The sequence below is a fragment of the Ailuropoda melanoleuca genome, chromosome 6, assembly GCF_002007445.2.
Source record: "Ailuropoda melanoleuca isolate Jingjing chromosome 6, ASM200744v2, whole genome shotgun sequence".
Classification (NCBI taxonomy): Eukaryota; Metazoa; Chordata; class Mammalia; order Carnivora; family Ursidae; genus Ailuropoda; species Ailuropoda melanoleuca.
Window position 1 is genome coordinate 122,433,788 of NC_048223.1, and position 14,545 is coordinate 122,448,332.

Sequence of the window (14,545 nt, forward strand, 5' to 3'; positions counted from 1 at the left end):
CTCCTCCTACCTCGTTGCACTGCCAGCGGCTGCTGATTATGGTCAGTAAGGGGCAGGCAGTGAACACAGGACCGCATGACGTGGCGCATTTTGGCGCTCAGTGCCCGGCATTACGATGTTTCATTTACAGTCTCGTCACATGCGGCCAGCTGTCTCTTTATGACAGAACCAGTCCTCACTCCGTGTGAGGGTCTGGGGTTGGCCTTTGGAGGGACTTCTTGAACATGCGGGGGCCCGAGCACTGGGGGTGGTTCCACTCAGCCATTTCCTCCATGCAGGCCCTGGGCCATGCTGGGTGAATGAGGGCACACAGTAGGCTGCCAGGGAGGGGAGTGACTGGTGTCCTCCCCCTCTGGGGGCACCTTCAGAAACCTGTTCTGTGCAAGATCGGAACTGAACAATAATATCCCAGCATGGATCTCATTAAACACAGGCTCTGAAACTCTGCTGGGTTCCCAGGATGTCTGCAGGCTTGCCTACGCTGCAGTGGCCTGCCCTGGGCCCACCTCCCCTGTCCCACCTGTCCCAGGCCAGCATCTGCCTGTCCCCTGCCAACCCCTGAGATCAGACATCCATCCACAAATGGGAGAGAGGGCCGAGAGGGCCAGGAGGCTCAGCTAGTCTTATGAGTGGAGACTCCAAAGTTCAGAGAGAAGGAGGGACTTCCCTGAATGAGGGGTGGGTAATGGAACTGCGGAGCAAGTGGGAGCTAGTTTGGAAAAACCTTGGGCTGAACAATCCAGTGATCCGCTGTGCCAGGTGCTGGGAAGTCAGGGGAGCAGGTTGAGCCGGTCCGGGCCCCATGCCTTGCCGTCCCCGTTGGAGCCACGTAACAGGCTCCTTGGAGTGAGACAGCCAGGAGTCTGTTCATTTGGGAAGGATGAGCTCCAAGTTTCTGTGGACAGCCTGCTGGAAAATCACTGTCCTCATGCAGGGCAGGGATAAGACCTTCCTGGTCTGTGCTGCGAGGAAGGGCATCCCTCCTGAACCATCACTTGTTCCCATGTAACCTACGGGGCTTCCCTCTTTGCTTTGGCTGCCGGGGAGCTCAAAGCCACAGTTTTCAGCTCCAGTTCTTGTGGTGTGGGTATTTCCCCCCTTCTTCACTGTGGTTTCTGAACCATCTCTCTAACTTCCTCTGGATGTCCGAGGAGAAACATCACTGTGCACCTTTCTGAGCCACCTGAGACACTTTTTAAAAAAGCCAACTCTTCATTTCATCCATATTGTTCTGTGTAGCAGAAGCCTGCTATGTTTTCCTTGTATGACTGGACCACAGTGGATTTACTCATTCTGCTGCTGATGGGCAGTAGGGTGGTTCCTAGTTTGGGGTCGCTGTGAACAGAGCTCGTAGGACGTCCCTGTCTCCATCTCTCGGGGAACAGAGTCTCATGGTCCCGGGGCAAGTGCCCAGGATGGGCTCACCGGGTCATGCGGTATTCATGGGTTTCCAGTGAGGAGATATCTGCCAGAGGGCGCGCCATCTGCCCCTGCCCGCAACGGGGCAGAGCTCCTGTTGCTCACGCTCTGCCCGCCTCAGCACCCTTCCTCCTGGCCGTTCGGGGGGGGGGGGTGCGTGCTGCCTGTACTGGCTCGTGACGCTGAGCCCTCTCCTCATGCGCAGTGGCCAGCATAGACCCGGCGTGTGAAGTGCCGATTTTAATCCTGCGTGGGTGTAACACGAGCCGAGTATGGAGAGGCTGGCCGGTCAGAGGTCCCACGTGGGTCCCTGGAAGACCCTGGGGTTCATGAAACCGCATCTCTGAGGTCAGCTTATACTTGCCCAGCGTTGGACCCTAAGCAGCACCCGGGGAGGGGCGGCCTGGCTCCTCAGTGTGGGGCACCCTGACTTAGGAGACTTTGCTCGCAGGCTAACAGAGCAGAGTTGGGGACGGGCCTTGCTCTCCTGACCCATCCTGAGCCTCTGACTTCGTGTATCCAGGGGGCGTGTCAGAGCCCCCTCCCAGAGTAGCTTGACGAAGGGCCAGCATGAGGCCCCATCACAGCAACCTTCCGTCAACAACGAGGTCCCCTGGCCCGGCCGCCTGGGTCTGTTATAGTGGTAGAAATGACGCCAGGCCTTCAATGAGCGGGATTCCGTGACCCCTTCCGCCCCCGGGGTGGGAGGGCACCACCGTCCTGCACCCTCCCTCTCTCCCGGACCACCTCACAAGAGCCCAGAGCTCAGTGTGCAAGCCCAGGCTTGCTGGGCTAGCCACGGGGTCTCCCTGACCTTCTGTGGTCCGGGCTCCAAAGAGAGGGGGTGTGGTGGCTTTCTGGGGGAGGCCGGGAGTGAGCGCCCTGCCCTGTGCTCCCGAGAGCCTGGGTGGGAGCGCATGCAGCTCTCGGGGGGATGTGGCCGTTGGAGAGCATATCGCAAGGGGCTGGGCTGGCTTGTTTCAAACTAAACACACACCAGGTGTTCAGCATGTTGTTATCAAAATACTCTGAACAGCTGACAGGGGTTCCTCTGCGGGAGGCCAGATGCCCAGCCTCCGGGGGGCCCGTCCTTCTGCCAAAGCAAGCCTTTTAGGGGAGGCCCTGCCTACTCGCCCAGCCTGCCTGGCTGCTGGTGGGGTCTAGACCGTGCTGCGGGAACTTCAGCCAGGTTGGGGAGGCAGACAGGTTCATGCACCGGCTCGGTGACCCGAGCAGACCACCCACCCTCTCTGAGCCTCCATTTTGCCAGCCATAAAATGGGGGCAGGAGCACCTAGGTCTTGGGTCACTGTGGAAACCAAAGGAGCTAAAGTGTGCAAGGCCCCTTGCCAAGTCCCCGGAGGGAGATGGCTCTCAGTGACCGTCACTGTTAGAATGACATGATGAATAGTGCATCCTGTTGGCTTGGAGAAGTGGGCCCCAAGGGCAGGCTTGGGGGGCATAGGCTAGGTCAGCAACTCTGCAGTGGCTGCGCCCCCCAAAGGAGCCCACAGTGGCCGCTTGCCACCTGTCCCCAGGCGCAGCCACACGGGGCATCGGCCACCACCGGTCATGCTCAGCACCCACCAAGCAGGACCATCGCGCTCGTCCCTGGCAGCCTGGCTGGGTTCTGTCACGAGTCCCTTGGGGAAAGCCCCCCTGAGATAGTTGGCCCTCAGGACCCACCGCCTTCGCCAAAGATGGCGCCTGCCCCCCAGACATGGGCCCAAGGTAAGCTTCCCAGGAGCAGCTGTGGACCTTGCCCCCCTGACCCTGGCAGAGGGGGCCCTCGAGGGCTCTTATCCACCCCGGTCCGTCCACCCAGATCGCACATCTGCTGCGGGCCACACCCTGTGCCAGCTGCACCGTCTCACACGCTCCACCACAGCCCTTGGGGGGGGGGTCCCCTCAGCCGCACCCACAGACGAGGGGCTCTGAGCCGTGAGGTGTCTGCCTCAGGGTCACACGGGTCAGGGCCAGCCCAGGGCAAACCTGCGTGCCGGGACAGTGGGAGGCCACACTCACTCTGTCTGGCAGCCCCGGCCCTGCCCCGGCGCCTGCCCGGTCCCTGCCTCAGTGGGCAGCCTGAGTCCCGCATGTGGTTGTCATTAGGGGCCCCTAGGGTCAGGCCTCCAGTGCTCTCTGGGAACAAAATGGGGGAAGAAAAGAGAAACCGGCCTTGGTGTTTGGACAACCTGTGGGAGCCACGGGGGTGTGTGAAGGCTTACTGCTCATGCCTGACTTGGGGTGCCCCAGGGGTGCCCTGCTGCTCTGTAGACAGAGCTCCCCACTCTAGGGTACTCTCACCACGACAGTGCCAGGCCTCCATTCTGGAACGTCCCAACTGGATTCCCTCGGCCTGTGTCCCAGAGACTTGCAGGTGTCCATTCAGGCAGTAGAACGGGTCCTGGAGACCAAGGGGAGGGGGGGGGTCCCTTGATCTGGGCCTTGCGGGGGGAACCGCGTGTGTGAGGGTGTTCTAGGCAGTGGCATGGGCAGTTTGGGGGAGCCACGGAGTTGCAGAGGAGAGGAGGAGAAGTGGAGGGTGGCTGGCGGACTCCAGGGCCATCTTCTGGCCACGTTAGGGAGGATCCGTGGTGGCGGGGACCGCTGGGGCCCATCCCTCCGCTTCGGTGCAGACCTTGGCGTCCGTGTGCTCCCACCGCCAGCCCCCGCCCCTGTGGCTCAGGTCACAGCTGTCCTTGGGAGGCCGCTTTGTCTGCGCCAGAGAGCTTGCTTCTCGGGGTTGAGCTTGACTGGCCGGCCACACAGGGCTGCCCGGCCTGGGCGTTGGCCCTGGCGTGGGTGGCTTTTTCGTACTTCTGACTGTCTGGGTTGGGGGTGAGTGTTCTCCAGAAGAAAATTCTCTGTGGCCCAGCACTGCCACCCAGACTGGGGGGAGCTCAGATGCTTGGGGGACTCAGCAGCGGGACTTCCTCAGGGGAGAGCCCTGGGCCCTAGACCCTGCCCTTCTGCCCTTTACCCCTCAGCTACAGGATGGACTCGCTCGCACCTAGGTTCCTAGGATGGCTCGGGCTCAGAAGGAGCGAGATGCCTTGGGCATGACACACAGCCCCTGGGGTGGTCAGAAGGAGGGAGGCCACCTGCTTGTCTGCTCAAACAGTCGGCTGACTGTCCCTGTCTCTGGCAGTCCCAAGGCCTTCTGCCAGAAGTATGAGACCACCATGGGCTTGCCCCTGACCTCAGGGGGTCTGCAGTCTGGGGGGACATCACACAGGTAACCAGCCACTTGCTGTGGAGTGTTGGGCGCTCCGGTGTGATCAACACAGGGGCCATGGAGCCCAGAGCAGGCGCCTAACTGAGGTGAGGGCTAGGGCGAGGGCTTCAGGGAAGGCTTCCTGGAGGAGGTTACTTGTTCCTTGGGAAATGAGTCCCAGATAGCCAACACTCTAGGGCAGGGTGGCAAATTCAGATGCCCACAGGGGCGGGCAGGTAATGCAGCAGAGTGGACAAGGCCTGGTCTGAGAGCCGGTAATGCAGCAGAGTGGGGAGCGTGACGGACTCGAAGCTGCTCGCCCCACTCGGGGGAGCGGCTGCCACGCTGCCTCGGCTCCTTTCTGCCTATGGAATGCCGGCGCGTTGTTACGAGACCCTCCCGATGTTCGAGAGAAGCCAGATTTCCAGCTTCTGGTGGGCCCAGGCCGACATGTCCACAGGCCACCGGCTTGTGACTCCGGCCTCACTGCGTGTGTGAACTGAGCAAAGGCTGGTGTGGGCGCTCCAGCTGGACCTGGGGGTTCTGGGGACCTCTTTGGTCCGTGTGAGGGAGCCTCTCACCCCACCCCCACCCCGTGCCTGCAGGTGATGTGCCCTGAGAGCCGCGCAGGAAGCAGCTGGCGCCGGGGGCTGGGTTCGCTTGACAAGGCACCACCAGGCCGAAGCAGACCGTAAACAGGCCCGTTTCCTCCCTGTGGACAGAGTGGCCCTGAGGCGGGGTGCCGGGGTCCACGACCCCCACTGCCCTCTGCCCGGCACCCCCATGCTGGTGACTGCGAGGCCCAGCGGAGAAGGTGTTCCAGCGGCTTCTCGGCTCTTCCAGGTGTGCCCAGCCATAGGGGAGGCCGTGCGCAGCGTGAACTGTGCCTTTTCTTTCGTTTTCCTCGTGGGTCTTCCCCAGACACTGTGCTGTCCCCACAGCAGTTGTTGAAGCTGGGGGACACCTCCCGGGGCCCACCGCTGTCCTGGGGCTAATCCGGAGGCCTCTCAGTCTGGCCGGAGGTCGACCAGCACATTGGTGATCCCCAGATGCAGAATATGTCCTGTGTGCTAAGGGAAGAATCTCGAAAATGAGCCCGGGTTTAAATTTTCCAGAAAGCCAGACACATGAGGGCTAAGGCCCAGCTCTGCCCTTTACTGCTTGCGGCTTTGGGCATGTGCCTTCCCCTCATACATCCGTGTCGTCATTTCTAGAACAGCAAGTCGTGGTGCCCACCTCATGGGCCCTTGTGCAGGTACATGGGAGACTGTCCTCAGAGGCACCTGCCACAGAGGGGGGGCCGGCCCACGTGGGGCCTCGTCCTTGGGGTGTAGTATCTGGGGGTGCAGCATTGCCCAAAGTGAGGCGAGTTCTGGTTCATTCCGGGGCCTGCCTGCTGGCCGGGTGGGAGCTCTAGTCCCTCTAGTCCCTCAGTTTCCCCACCAGGGCTCAGAGTCCCTGAGATTGGTCCAACAAGTGCCTCCTTCAGCTGGGAGAGACTCCCTGGTCCTTCCCAGCTGGAAGGTGGGTCAGCTGGGGTGGAGTTCTGGGCCCTGGGCTGCCACCCACCTGAACGAAAAGGGTGTCCCGTTAGCCCTGCCCTGCCCCTCTCCCCAGCTCCCCTCCATGTCCAGATGATAAGGATTGGACCCTCGGGAGACCACAGGGCCTGACTTGGTGTGACTTCTCCCCTCTCTGGGGGCACCCCCAGTCCAGCACAGTCTACAGGGCTTCTGCAGGGGGTGTGTGTCTCCCAGGTGCTGGGCATGGGACCCTGCCCTACCTTGACAAGCAGAGGTGGAGGGAAGGGGAGACAGCCAGCCAGCCTGCGGCCCCCTGCCCCCTCCCCCATTGATGTCAGGCCTTGAGGGGGCCTGGTACCTCCTCCCGCTCCCTCCCTCCACTGTCAGTTCCCTGAGGGGCCTGGTCACCCAGGGTACAAGGCAGGTGGTGGGAGGAAGGTGGCATGTGCATGTCGCCCCAGGCACACGTCTGTTCTCTGCGGTGGGCGCCGTGAGGGAGGGTTACCCGTTGCCCCTGCCCCACCCCTTCCCATAATAGGCGAGCAGATGGCCAGACGAGGGGTGGCCGAGGTGCCCACCAGGGATGGGAGCCATGGGGTGCGGTCACCTCCCCCAGTGGGGCTCTGACCCCAACAGAGGCCCCAGCTAGCAGAACTGTGTCCCCATTTCCTTTCCTGGCCTGGTCTCTGTGGGCCTCAGAAGGGCCCAGGGCAAGTCGTCTTTCAGGCCTGGGTTTTTCTTTCGGTGTGTTTCCCCCACGTGATTTTCAGGCAGATTAAGAAGCCCCCGTCTACATGAGCTGGTTCGACAAGGGCAGGGCCTGGGGGCTCCAGGCTGGCTTGTCCCAGGCCTCCAGCCGAGCTGGGCCTAGAAAGGTGAGGCTGAGGACAAGCGGTGGGGGACACAGGCCTGAGGGCTGAGTGAGGACAGGGACCTAAGGCTGCAGCCCATGACTGCCGGGCCCCTGGCTCTTGTGTCCGTGGTGACCTCCTCGTCAGCAAGGACCAGGTCAGAGCCTCTTGTGAAGTCGGGACCCAGCAGACCTCGGCCAGATGAAGACACTGGCTCGAGGAAAGGGGCTTCTGCAGTGGTTTCTCTGCCAGCAGAGGACCCAGAGTTTTCCCTGGGGTGCCCTAAGTCTGGGCCAATCCCGCCCACCCCAGCTCTGAAACCCAGGTCCCGAGCTGGCCCAGGGGACCGAGGGGTAGAGCAGCCATCTGAGACCTGAGGCTGACTGCCCTCCTGGCCACCACACTGCCAGGTCACTGACCCTCTGTCACCTGCCAGCAGCCAGCCCGGGTCAGGGGGCTGGGTTCCCAACCAGCTGCTGTTCTGCCAGGTGGCATCCTGGGCCAGCAGGTGGACGGTTTGAAGCGTTGGCGGGAGGCCGTGTCCCGGCCCCTGGGTCTTGGACTCCTGAGGCTTAGATGAAAAGGTGCCCTTGGCCCAGGCTTGTCACCTCTGGCCCCGTGAACTGAGACCCTCTGTCCTTTCTTCCGACTTCGTCAGCGCAGCCGGCTTGGCGTCACTCTCTGAGGCCAGTGCCCAGTTCCCTGAATTCACTTGGCTGGCCTGCCCCCAGCTCCTGGCTCTTCCAGAACAATCAGGGGCAAGGACATGTGCCCCTCCCCATGCGGGCAGTGGCCTCCAGGCTGGGGAGCCTCTGTCGTGGCTTGGGGCTTACCAGGGTGGGGAGGGGAGGCTGCGCCTGTGTCCCTGCAGTCACTGGAGCTGGGGAGGAGGCGCTGGCCACTCGGGGGGGCCCTGGGGAAGCAGGCAGGCATGGAGATGGGGCATCTGGCTGCCATTTCTCTTTGGCTGCTACAAAGACCGTCCCTGTAAAGCTGTGCTGGCCAGTGCACAGATCGGCCTTGTTCTCGGCCTCTGTCCTTCCCTCCTTCCCTCTGCTCACGGGGCACGAGGGGGAGGAATAGCTAATGACAGGCAGTGCCCTGCCTGGGTGGGGGCCTTTGTTCATTCACACGACGGCGGGCACTTCCTGGGTGCCTGCTCTGGGCCCGGCCTGCGTGGGCGACCACCGATGGCAGGAGGCAGCCCAGGTCAGCAGAGGACCTTCCAGAATGGCTTAGGGGTGGGGTGGTGGGAGCACATGCGGCATGCTCGGAAAAGAGGGAGTAGCGGGCCCTGCGGGATCGAGCTGGAGGTGGGAACGCGTGAGTGAAGTCTTGAAGGGTGAATAGGAGTTTGTAGTGGAGCAGGATTGACGGGCATTCCTGGACAGTGTAGACAGGTGTGGGAGAGCAGGGAATGCCTGAAGAGCCGCGGGCCCTGGACGCGGGCTGGCTGGCGGACGGAGGGCCCCTGTGAGGACGGGCTTGTCTCCTCTGCCGACAGCTGGGCCGGGCATCGGGCTGCAGGGTTAGCCCCGCGTTTACACACGCCGGGGTGGGAGCAGATGAGCGTCTGGGGAAGCTGCTGTGACCCCCCCCCACTGGATCTGGGCCCAGCCAGAGACACCCGAATGCCACCCCGGGAGCCCCGGAGAGCAAAGGAATGCACTGGGGCTCTGCCTCCCTCTGCGGGCCGTGTGCTCTCCATGGTTAGGGTGACGTCCACAGGAACCCACGTTTCCACGCCAGCCTCTGGAGGGCGGTGAGGGCGTTGCAGGGGCTGGGGGGGTGGTGTCCAGACTTCATGTCCCTTTTTCTGGAAGCTTCCCTGGCCCCACTGCTCCCCTTTACATGCCCTCAGAGCTCTTGCCCTGTGAGCTGGAAGGGCAGAGGGCAGGATGGGGGGGCACCAGGTGGTTCTGTCATAACTGTGCTCTGTTCTCAGGGCAGCCTTGAGAGCCGGGTTATGTGCCCACTGTACAGACGAGGACATGAGGCTCGGGGAGGTAAAGAGAACAGCGGGCTCTGGGGAGGGGCAGTGCTGCAGCCCCGCAGGGACCCCATGAGGTGTAGGGAAAGGGGGCCTCCCGAAGTCACAGAGGGGCAGGGGGGTGACCAGGACACATGGGGCCTAGAGCAGGGCCACTGAGACTGCCCACTCTGCCCGGGAGACTCTGGTGTGCTTCCGCCTCCCCCACCCTGCCCCAACTTTGTGCCCGTCTCGGTCTTTCTCGCCTCCTTCCCTTCACCCTCTCTCTGTCACCCTCCCCCGTGTTGCTGTCCCCAACCCCCCCACCCACCCCAGGCTCTCTCATACCTTCTTTGTTTTACTCTTTCCTCCCTCCCTCTCTTCCTGTCTCTGACTCAGTTTCTCCTTCCTCCCCTCCCTTCCTTTGTGTGTGTGCATCTGTCTGGGTTCCTCTGTCCGTCTGTCCCACAATCCCATCCCGCTGTCACTGCCTGGCGGTACTCTTCCGCCCTCTGTCCCCCCCACGTCCTGCTCAAGGCCCAAGGGGTCTCTCAGCCCCTTTCTTCCTCACCCTGTCTGCTCTGTTCCCACTGCGGAGGGCACGTCTTTGCTGGGTCTACTGGTTCGGCCCCCATAGTGCGGCATCTCTGAGGCCCTGCAGGGCCCAGGCCACTGGCCAGCGCGGAGCGGGGCCCTCTCCCGCCAGTCCGCTGTCAGACCGAGCATAGCTGCTTCGGGGCGGCCCCCGGACCAGTCCCCTCCTGGTACCCCAGCTCCCGAGCCACGGCCCACGGCAGCATCACGTAATTAAGACATAAAAGTCCGTGATTTCCTCTGTGTGTTGGCAAACACCAGCCGGCTGCTAATGCAATCCTTTCTTTTAATGGATTCTTGAATTTAAGTGATACGTAATTAAACATAATTAGCCGGGTCCGTGTTCGGCTAGGTGCCGTATGCTGAGGGGGGCTGGCGAGCAGCTCACTACAGAGCACCTGCTTCCTGGGCGGATCTCTTGTTCCCGCTCAGGGTCGAGTTCATTTGACTGAATGGTAAGCCTGGCCCAGGGGCCTGGGGCAGGGGTCTGAGGAGGGGAGCCCCGGGCCAGCCACCCAGGGACTTGGACCATGAGCCGGGTGGGGTTTGCTCTAAGAAGTTTGGTTCCTTTGAGCCATCATGCTGACCTCACTGGGGGGAAAGCTGGGAATGCCACAGGAGCTGGGATTGGGGCACAGAGCAGGGGCCAGGGGGTCAGCACCTGCATGCATAGGCACAACCTGAAGCCTGCCTGGCTATCCCACTGGCCCCGACAACCCCCTCATAGCCGAAGGGCTGGGACACCCCCACCTCGGCGAGTGGGGCTTTGGAGCGGCCCCTGGACCCCAGGGATAGCTGAGGGAGGCCCCAAAGGGCACCTCCAGGGTGCCGCAAGACTCAGACCCCATGCACACAGGCCGGGCAAGAGGGGAGACCAGGGGTCTGGCAGGAGGGGCGCGGTGAGGCCTGGCCAGGTGCCTGGCTTCCTGCCAGCCACTCCCTGCAGGCACCTGGAGCTGTGTCCTCATAGGCACAGGGACTGCTGGGACTCCCGGCCGACGGGACATCCCCCCGGGGTCCTGGTCCTCTCACTCCAATGCCCATGGGTCCACACACAGTTCCCCTCTTTGTCTTCCCTGTACCCCATATATTGAGGTCTGTCTCCCCACCAGCCTGTGTGCCCAGGGCAGGGCCCAAGGCCGGGCCACCACTCCATCTCCCTGCCAGCCCCACCCCGGCACACAGTGTGCTCCCCGATGGCATCCGGGTTCTCTGTAATCAAGGTAATGGTACTGAACCCCTATACCTGCTCCTCGCCAGAGCCCACACATGTGTCCTCTTACTACCTTTTTGTAGAGACAGGGATGCCAGGGTGTCAGGTGCTTGCCCAAGGTCACATGGTGGGTAGACGGTGGAGCCACGCTTATCCTCAAGGCACAGATGGGGAAACTTGAGGCGGTCAGTTCGCCAGGCTTGGGTTTACTGCCTGTTCGGGTTCTGTGTCTCCGTCTCTCTCAGAGTGCCCCTCCCGCCCACCTGCATGCCCTCTTTGCTGAGCCTTGGGGTCAGAGCTGCGCAGAGGGGACTCCCCTCCCCTCCCCGCCCTGGGGCCTGAGCGATGGGCGCGCGTCAGTCTGCACACTCTGGAGTCAGCAGCGCCCACCGGAGGCTTCTGCACACCGGGAGGGCCTGAGTGGGGAGTGTAGGCTTTCCAAGGATGAAGAACGCCCTGCAGGAAGGGCTGTCCACAGAAGCCCTGGGCAGCCGGGAGGCATGAGCGCCATGCTGGGTGGACAAAAATGGAGATGCCCGTGGATGGCAGGTGCCCAGAACCAGAGAAGCTGGTTGAGGCTCTGTGAGCCGAATATTGCATATTCTTTTCTTTTTACAGCAGCTTGAGGGCTGTACGAAAGCAGGCTGCAGGCAGGGTTTGGCCCAGGCCCCAGAGACCAGCCACAGTGACAGGAAATAGATAACTCGTGCTTGTCAGATTACATGTGAGTTTGTTACATACCCGTATGTGTATATACATAGAGAGTCCCCTAAAACGGAACAGTGTGATGCATTTTCCCCTAGGTACCCCACCCCTGTAACCGCCACCAAGGTGAAGATCTAAAACGTTGCCTGCACCCCCGATCACGTTCCCCCAAGAAGGAACCATCTTCTGGCCTCTGCACTGTAGAGACTGCTTGTGCCCGTTCCTGAACTTGGCATAAATGGGTCATCCAGCCAGGGTTCCTTGAGCCTGGCTTCTTCGGCCTGTCATGATGTCCGGGGGACCCACCCCACGCCACAGCGCAGAGAGTAATTCCCTCTGAGCAGGCTTGTCATGGCGTTCTCACACGTGCGCACACCGCAGTGTTTCTCCGTCCCGTTGACGGGCATCTGTGCAGTTTCCCCGTGTGCTGTTATCGCTAAAGCTGCTTGGAACATTCTAGCACATGTCTTTTGGTGAACACGTTGATACATTTTTGTTGTGTGCGTACCTGGGAGTGAGATTGGTGGGTCACAAGTAGGTGCCAACACATGATTTGCTAAAGTGGCCACACCATATATAACCTTTTGATAGTGACAAGTACGTGTTTCAGCGCGGCTGTGGGATAACAGATCTTAAATTCCCACGGTCACCGGCTTGCGTCTGTGATGGCGAGAGTGAAACAATCCCTTAAAATACCTGCACCGACACGAGAGCTATTCTTGCTCGAGCTGCGGACCCAGCGGGTGGCAGTGAAGGTCCCCAGGCACTCAGCCCCTTGTGTTGTCGCCAAGGCTATTGGTTTGGGGCCTCAGTCATCAGGGTTGCCCGTGCCACCGTCCCCCTTGCTAGGGCTGCCTCTGGGGACAGCCACCGGGCTGATTCTTTAAAACAAAAGGTGGGTTCCCTTGCCCTAAAAGGACAACCATTTTAGGGTAAAGTGCTTTGCAAAAACCAAACCCTTCAATAGGGACAACTTGGCTTTGAGGATGTTATCGGAACCAGTGTCAGCCATTTCCTTCCGAGCCAAGCTTCCGAGGTGGTGGCCTGGCTGCTGGAAAGGCACGGTTTCATGCTTTCCCAGGGAGCTGGGGTCAGACCTCAGGGTAACCTGAGTAGCCGGTCCTCAGCAGTGTGAGGTTGCAGGGGGTGCCCCCCCAAACTCCAGCTCATGAGCAGTGGGGAGGGGTCTTCTGGTCACCAGGGCATGAGTCTCCAGCTCACAGCGCCCAGGCTGCAACAGCCCTGGGTCGAGGTCCCAGCCCTTCCCACAGGGGCTGAAGACTTTTTTGGGATGTCCCTAAGAGCGCCCCCTCCCAACTCCTTCCTGTGGCCAGGACTCCAGCCCTGTTATAGTTCCCCTCCCACATGCTCACCGGGACCCCACTCTACCTCAGGACTCAGTCCACAGCCTCTCCTCCAGGAGCCCCCACGTTGGGGTCCCTGGGGATGCCACATGGGCCCTGTAGGTGTTTGCATTTATGGCATGGTCTCACTTCCCTTGTGCTCAGCCTTCAGCTAGACCTCAGGAAATATCTGGGGTTTTGGTAAGTTCTAGCCCCCCAAACCCAGCCAGCCAGAGAGCTGCTTTGCCAGGAGCCCCCCTCTATCGTGGGAGTGACCTCAGAGGACAGGGGCCGGTTGGCATGTGGACCCCTGGGGTTTGGACAAGAAGGCGCTCAGAGCAGGGTCAAGCTCATGGCCCTGCTATCAAGAGTATGACATTTCTGCTGACAGCACGGACGGAGCAGGGCCAGGGGTCGCTCCACAGCGGGGCTCTGAGCAGGCTTTGGATGGAAGGGATTGCAGAGGTTACCAGGTGGAGAGAATGGGGGGGGCGTGTGTGTCCTGACTGGGGGTGGCTGAGACGGGGAACGGGAGGAGGGGGGACATCTGGTAACTGGGTGTGGAAGGACTTGGAGGTTTCCCGAGGGCCAGCCAGGCCTGTGCTAGACGTGTGGAGAGAAGCTTTGGAGGGGTCATGGACAGTCTAACCTGTGGCCCTACTCTCCAGACCCAGCGACGAGCAGCATCCGCAAGTGAAGGCTGACGGGTACGTGGACAACCTGGCAGAGGCCGTGGACCTGCTGCTGCAGCACGCGACCAAGTGACGAGCCCTGGGGGGCAGCCCCCAGCCTCGCGCCGCCCCTGCCCCGGCGCCTGGACTGCCCCGCCCCCCGGCCCCAGGTGGACAGGCCAGAGGTGCCAGCAGGCACCCTGCTTGCCTCTGCTTCCCCCCCGGCCTCCTGGGGAGCTGTTCCTCCTGGGATGGCCTACTCCCCTCCCCCACCACACCCAGTGAAGTCGGAGTGGGGGACAGACCCCTGGGTGCCTCCACGCAAGGAGAACCCTTGTCTCTGGGAACACCCTCCAGCCACACCTGGTCCTGTCAGCATCCCAGCTAACTGGACTAAGGGACATTTACCCCTTGCCCCTCTATCAAACATTCTGCACCTTTGATGGAGGAGCCTGGAGAAGGCGGGGCTTCCCGCACCATCCCTGCAGCCCAGAGCTGAGCCAGCCTCCCTGGGACTGCCCAGCAACCCCTGCCCACCTCCTGGCCCCCACCCAGGGTCAGAGTGGCCACTTGGCACCCCCCGCTTCCTACCCCAAAAGTCACCTTGGAGCCCAAGGCAGCTCTGGGGTACACTGAAGACCACTGTCCTTCAGAGCAGGAATTGTAACCACGGGGGTCAAGGCTGCGGGCCCAGAGGGTGCTTGCTTCCGGGCCCTGACTCGGTAGACTTGAATGTGTCATGCCCAGTGTCTGCAGGGGCAACTACTGGTTTAATAAACTGCCCTGACCCGACTTGGGCTTTGACTCAGAGTTTGACGCCTGGGGGATCTGGGGGGCAGGGGGTGGGGCCCCGGCGCTGGCCTGATGCCACCTCGCGCTTGAGCCACGGCGCAGCAGACGGCCAGGGCCCCAGACCCCCGAACTGCCCCAACCCCTCCAGGAGAACGGAGGCCCTGAGGGGCCAGCAGGCTGCCCTTGGCCCCAGTGGGGACACGCAGACCGGGGCAATGTTGGCCGCTCTCACGGGCCGCCCCTCACCTG

General features: G+C 61.8%; 1 protein-coding gene across 1 annotated transcript in view; it reads left to right on the forward strand.

Annotated features, from left to right (window-relative positions):
• Window positions 1-14,296, forward strand: part of LHPP (phospholysine phosphohistidine inorganic pyrophosphate phosphatase) — a 137,919-nt gene extending 123,623 nt beyond the window's left edge. Inside the window, exon 7 of the mRNA XM_034663402.1 lies at window positions 13,502-14,296. Coding sequence (XP_034519293.1) covers window positions 13,502-13,598 — 97 coding nt within the window. The 3' untranslated portion in view covers window positions 13,599-14,296. The remainder of the gene's footprint in view (window positions 1-13,501) is intronic.
• The last annotated feature ends 249 nt before the right edge of the window (window positions 14,297-14,545 follow it).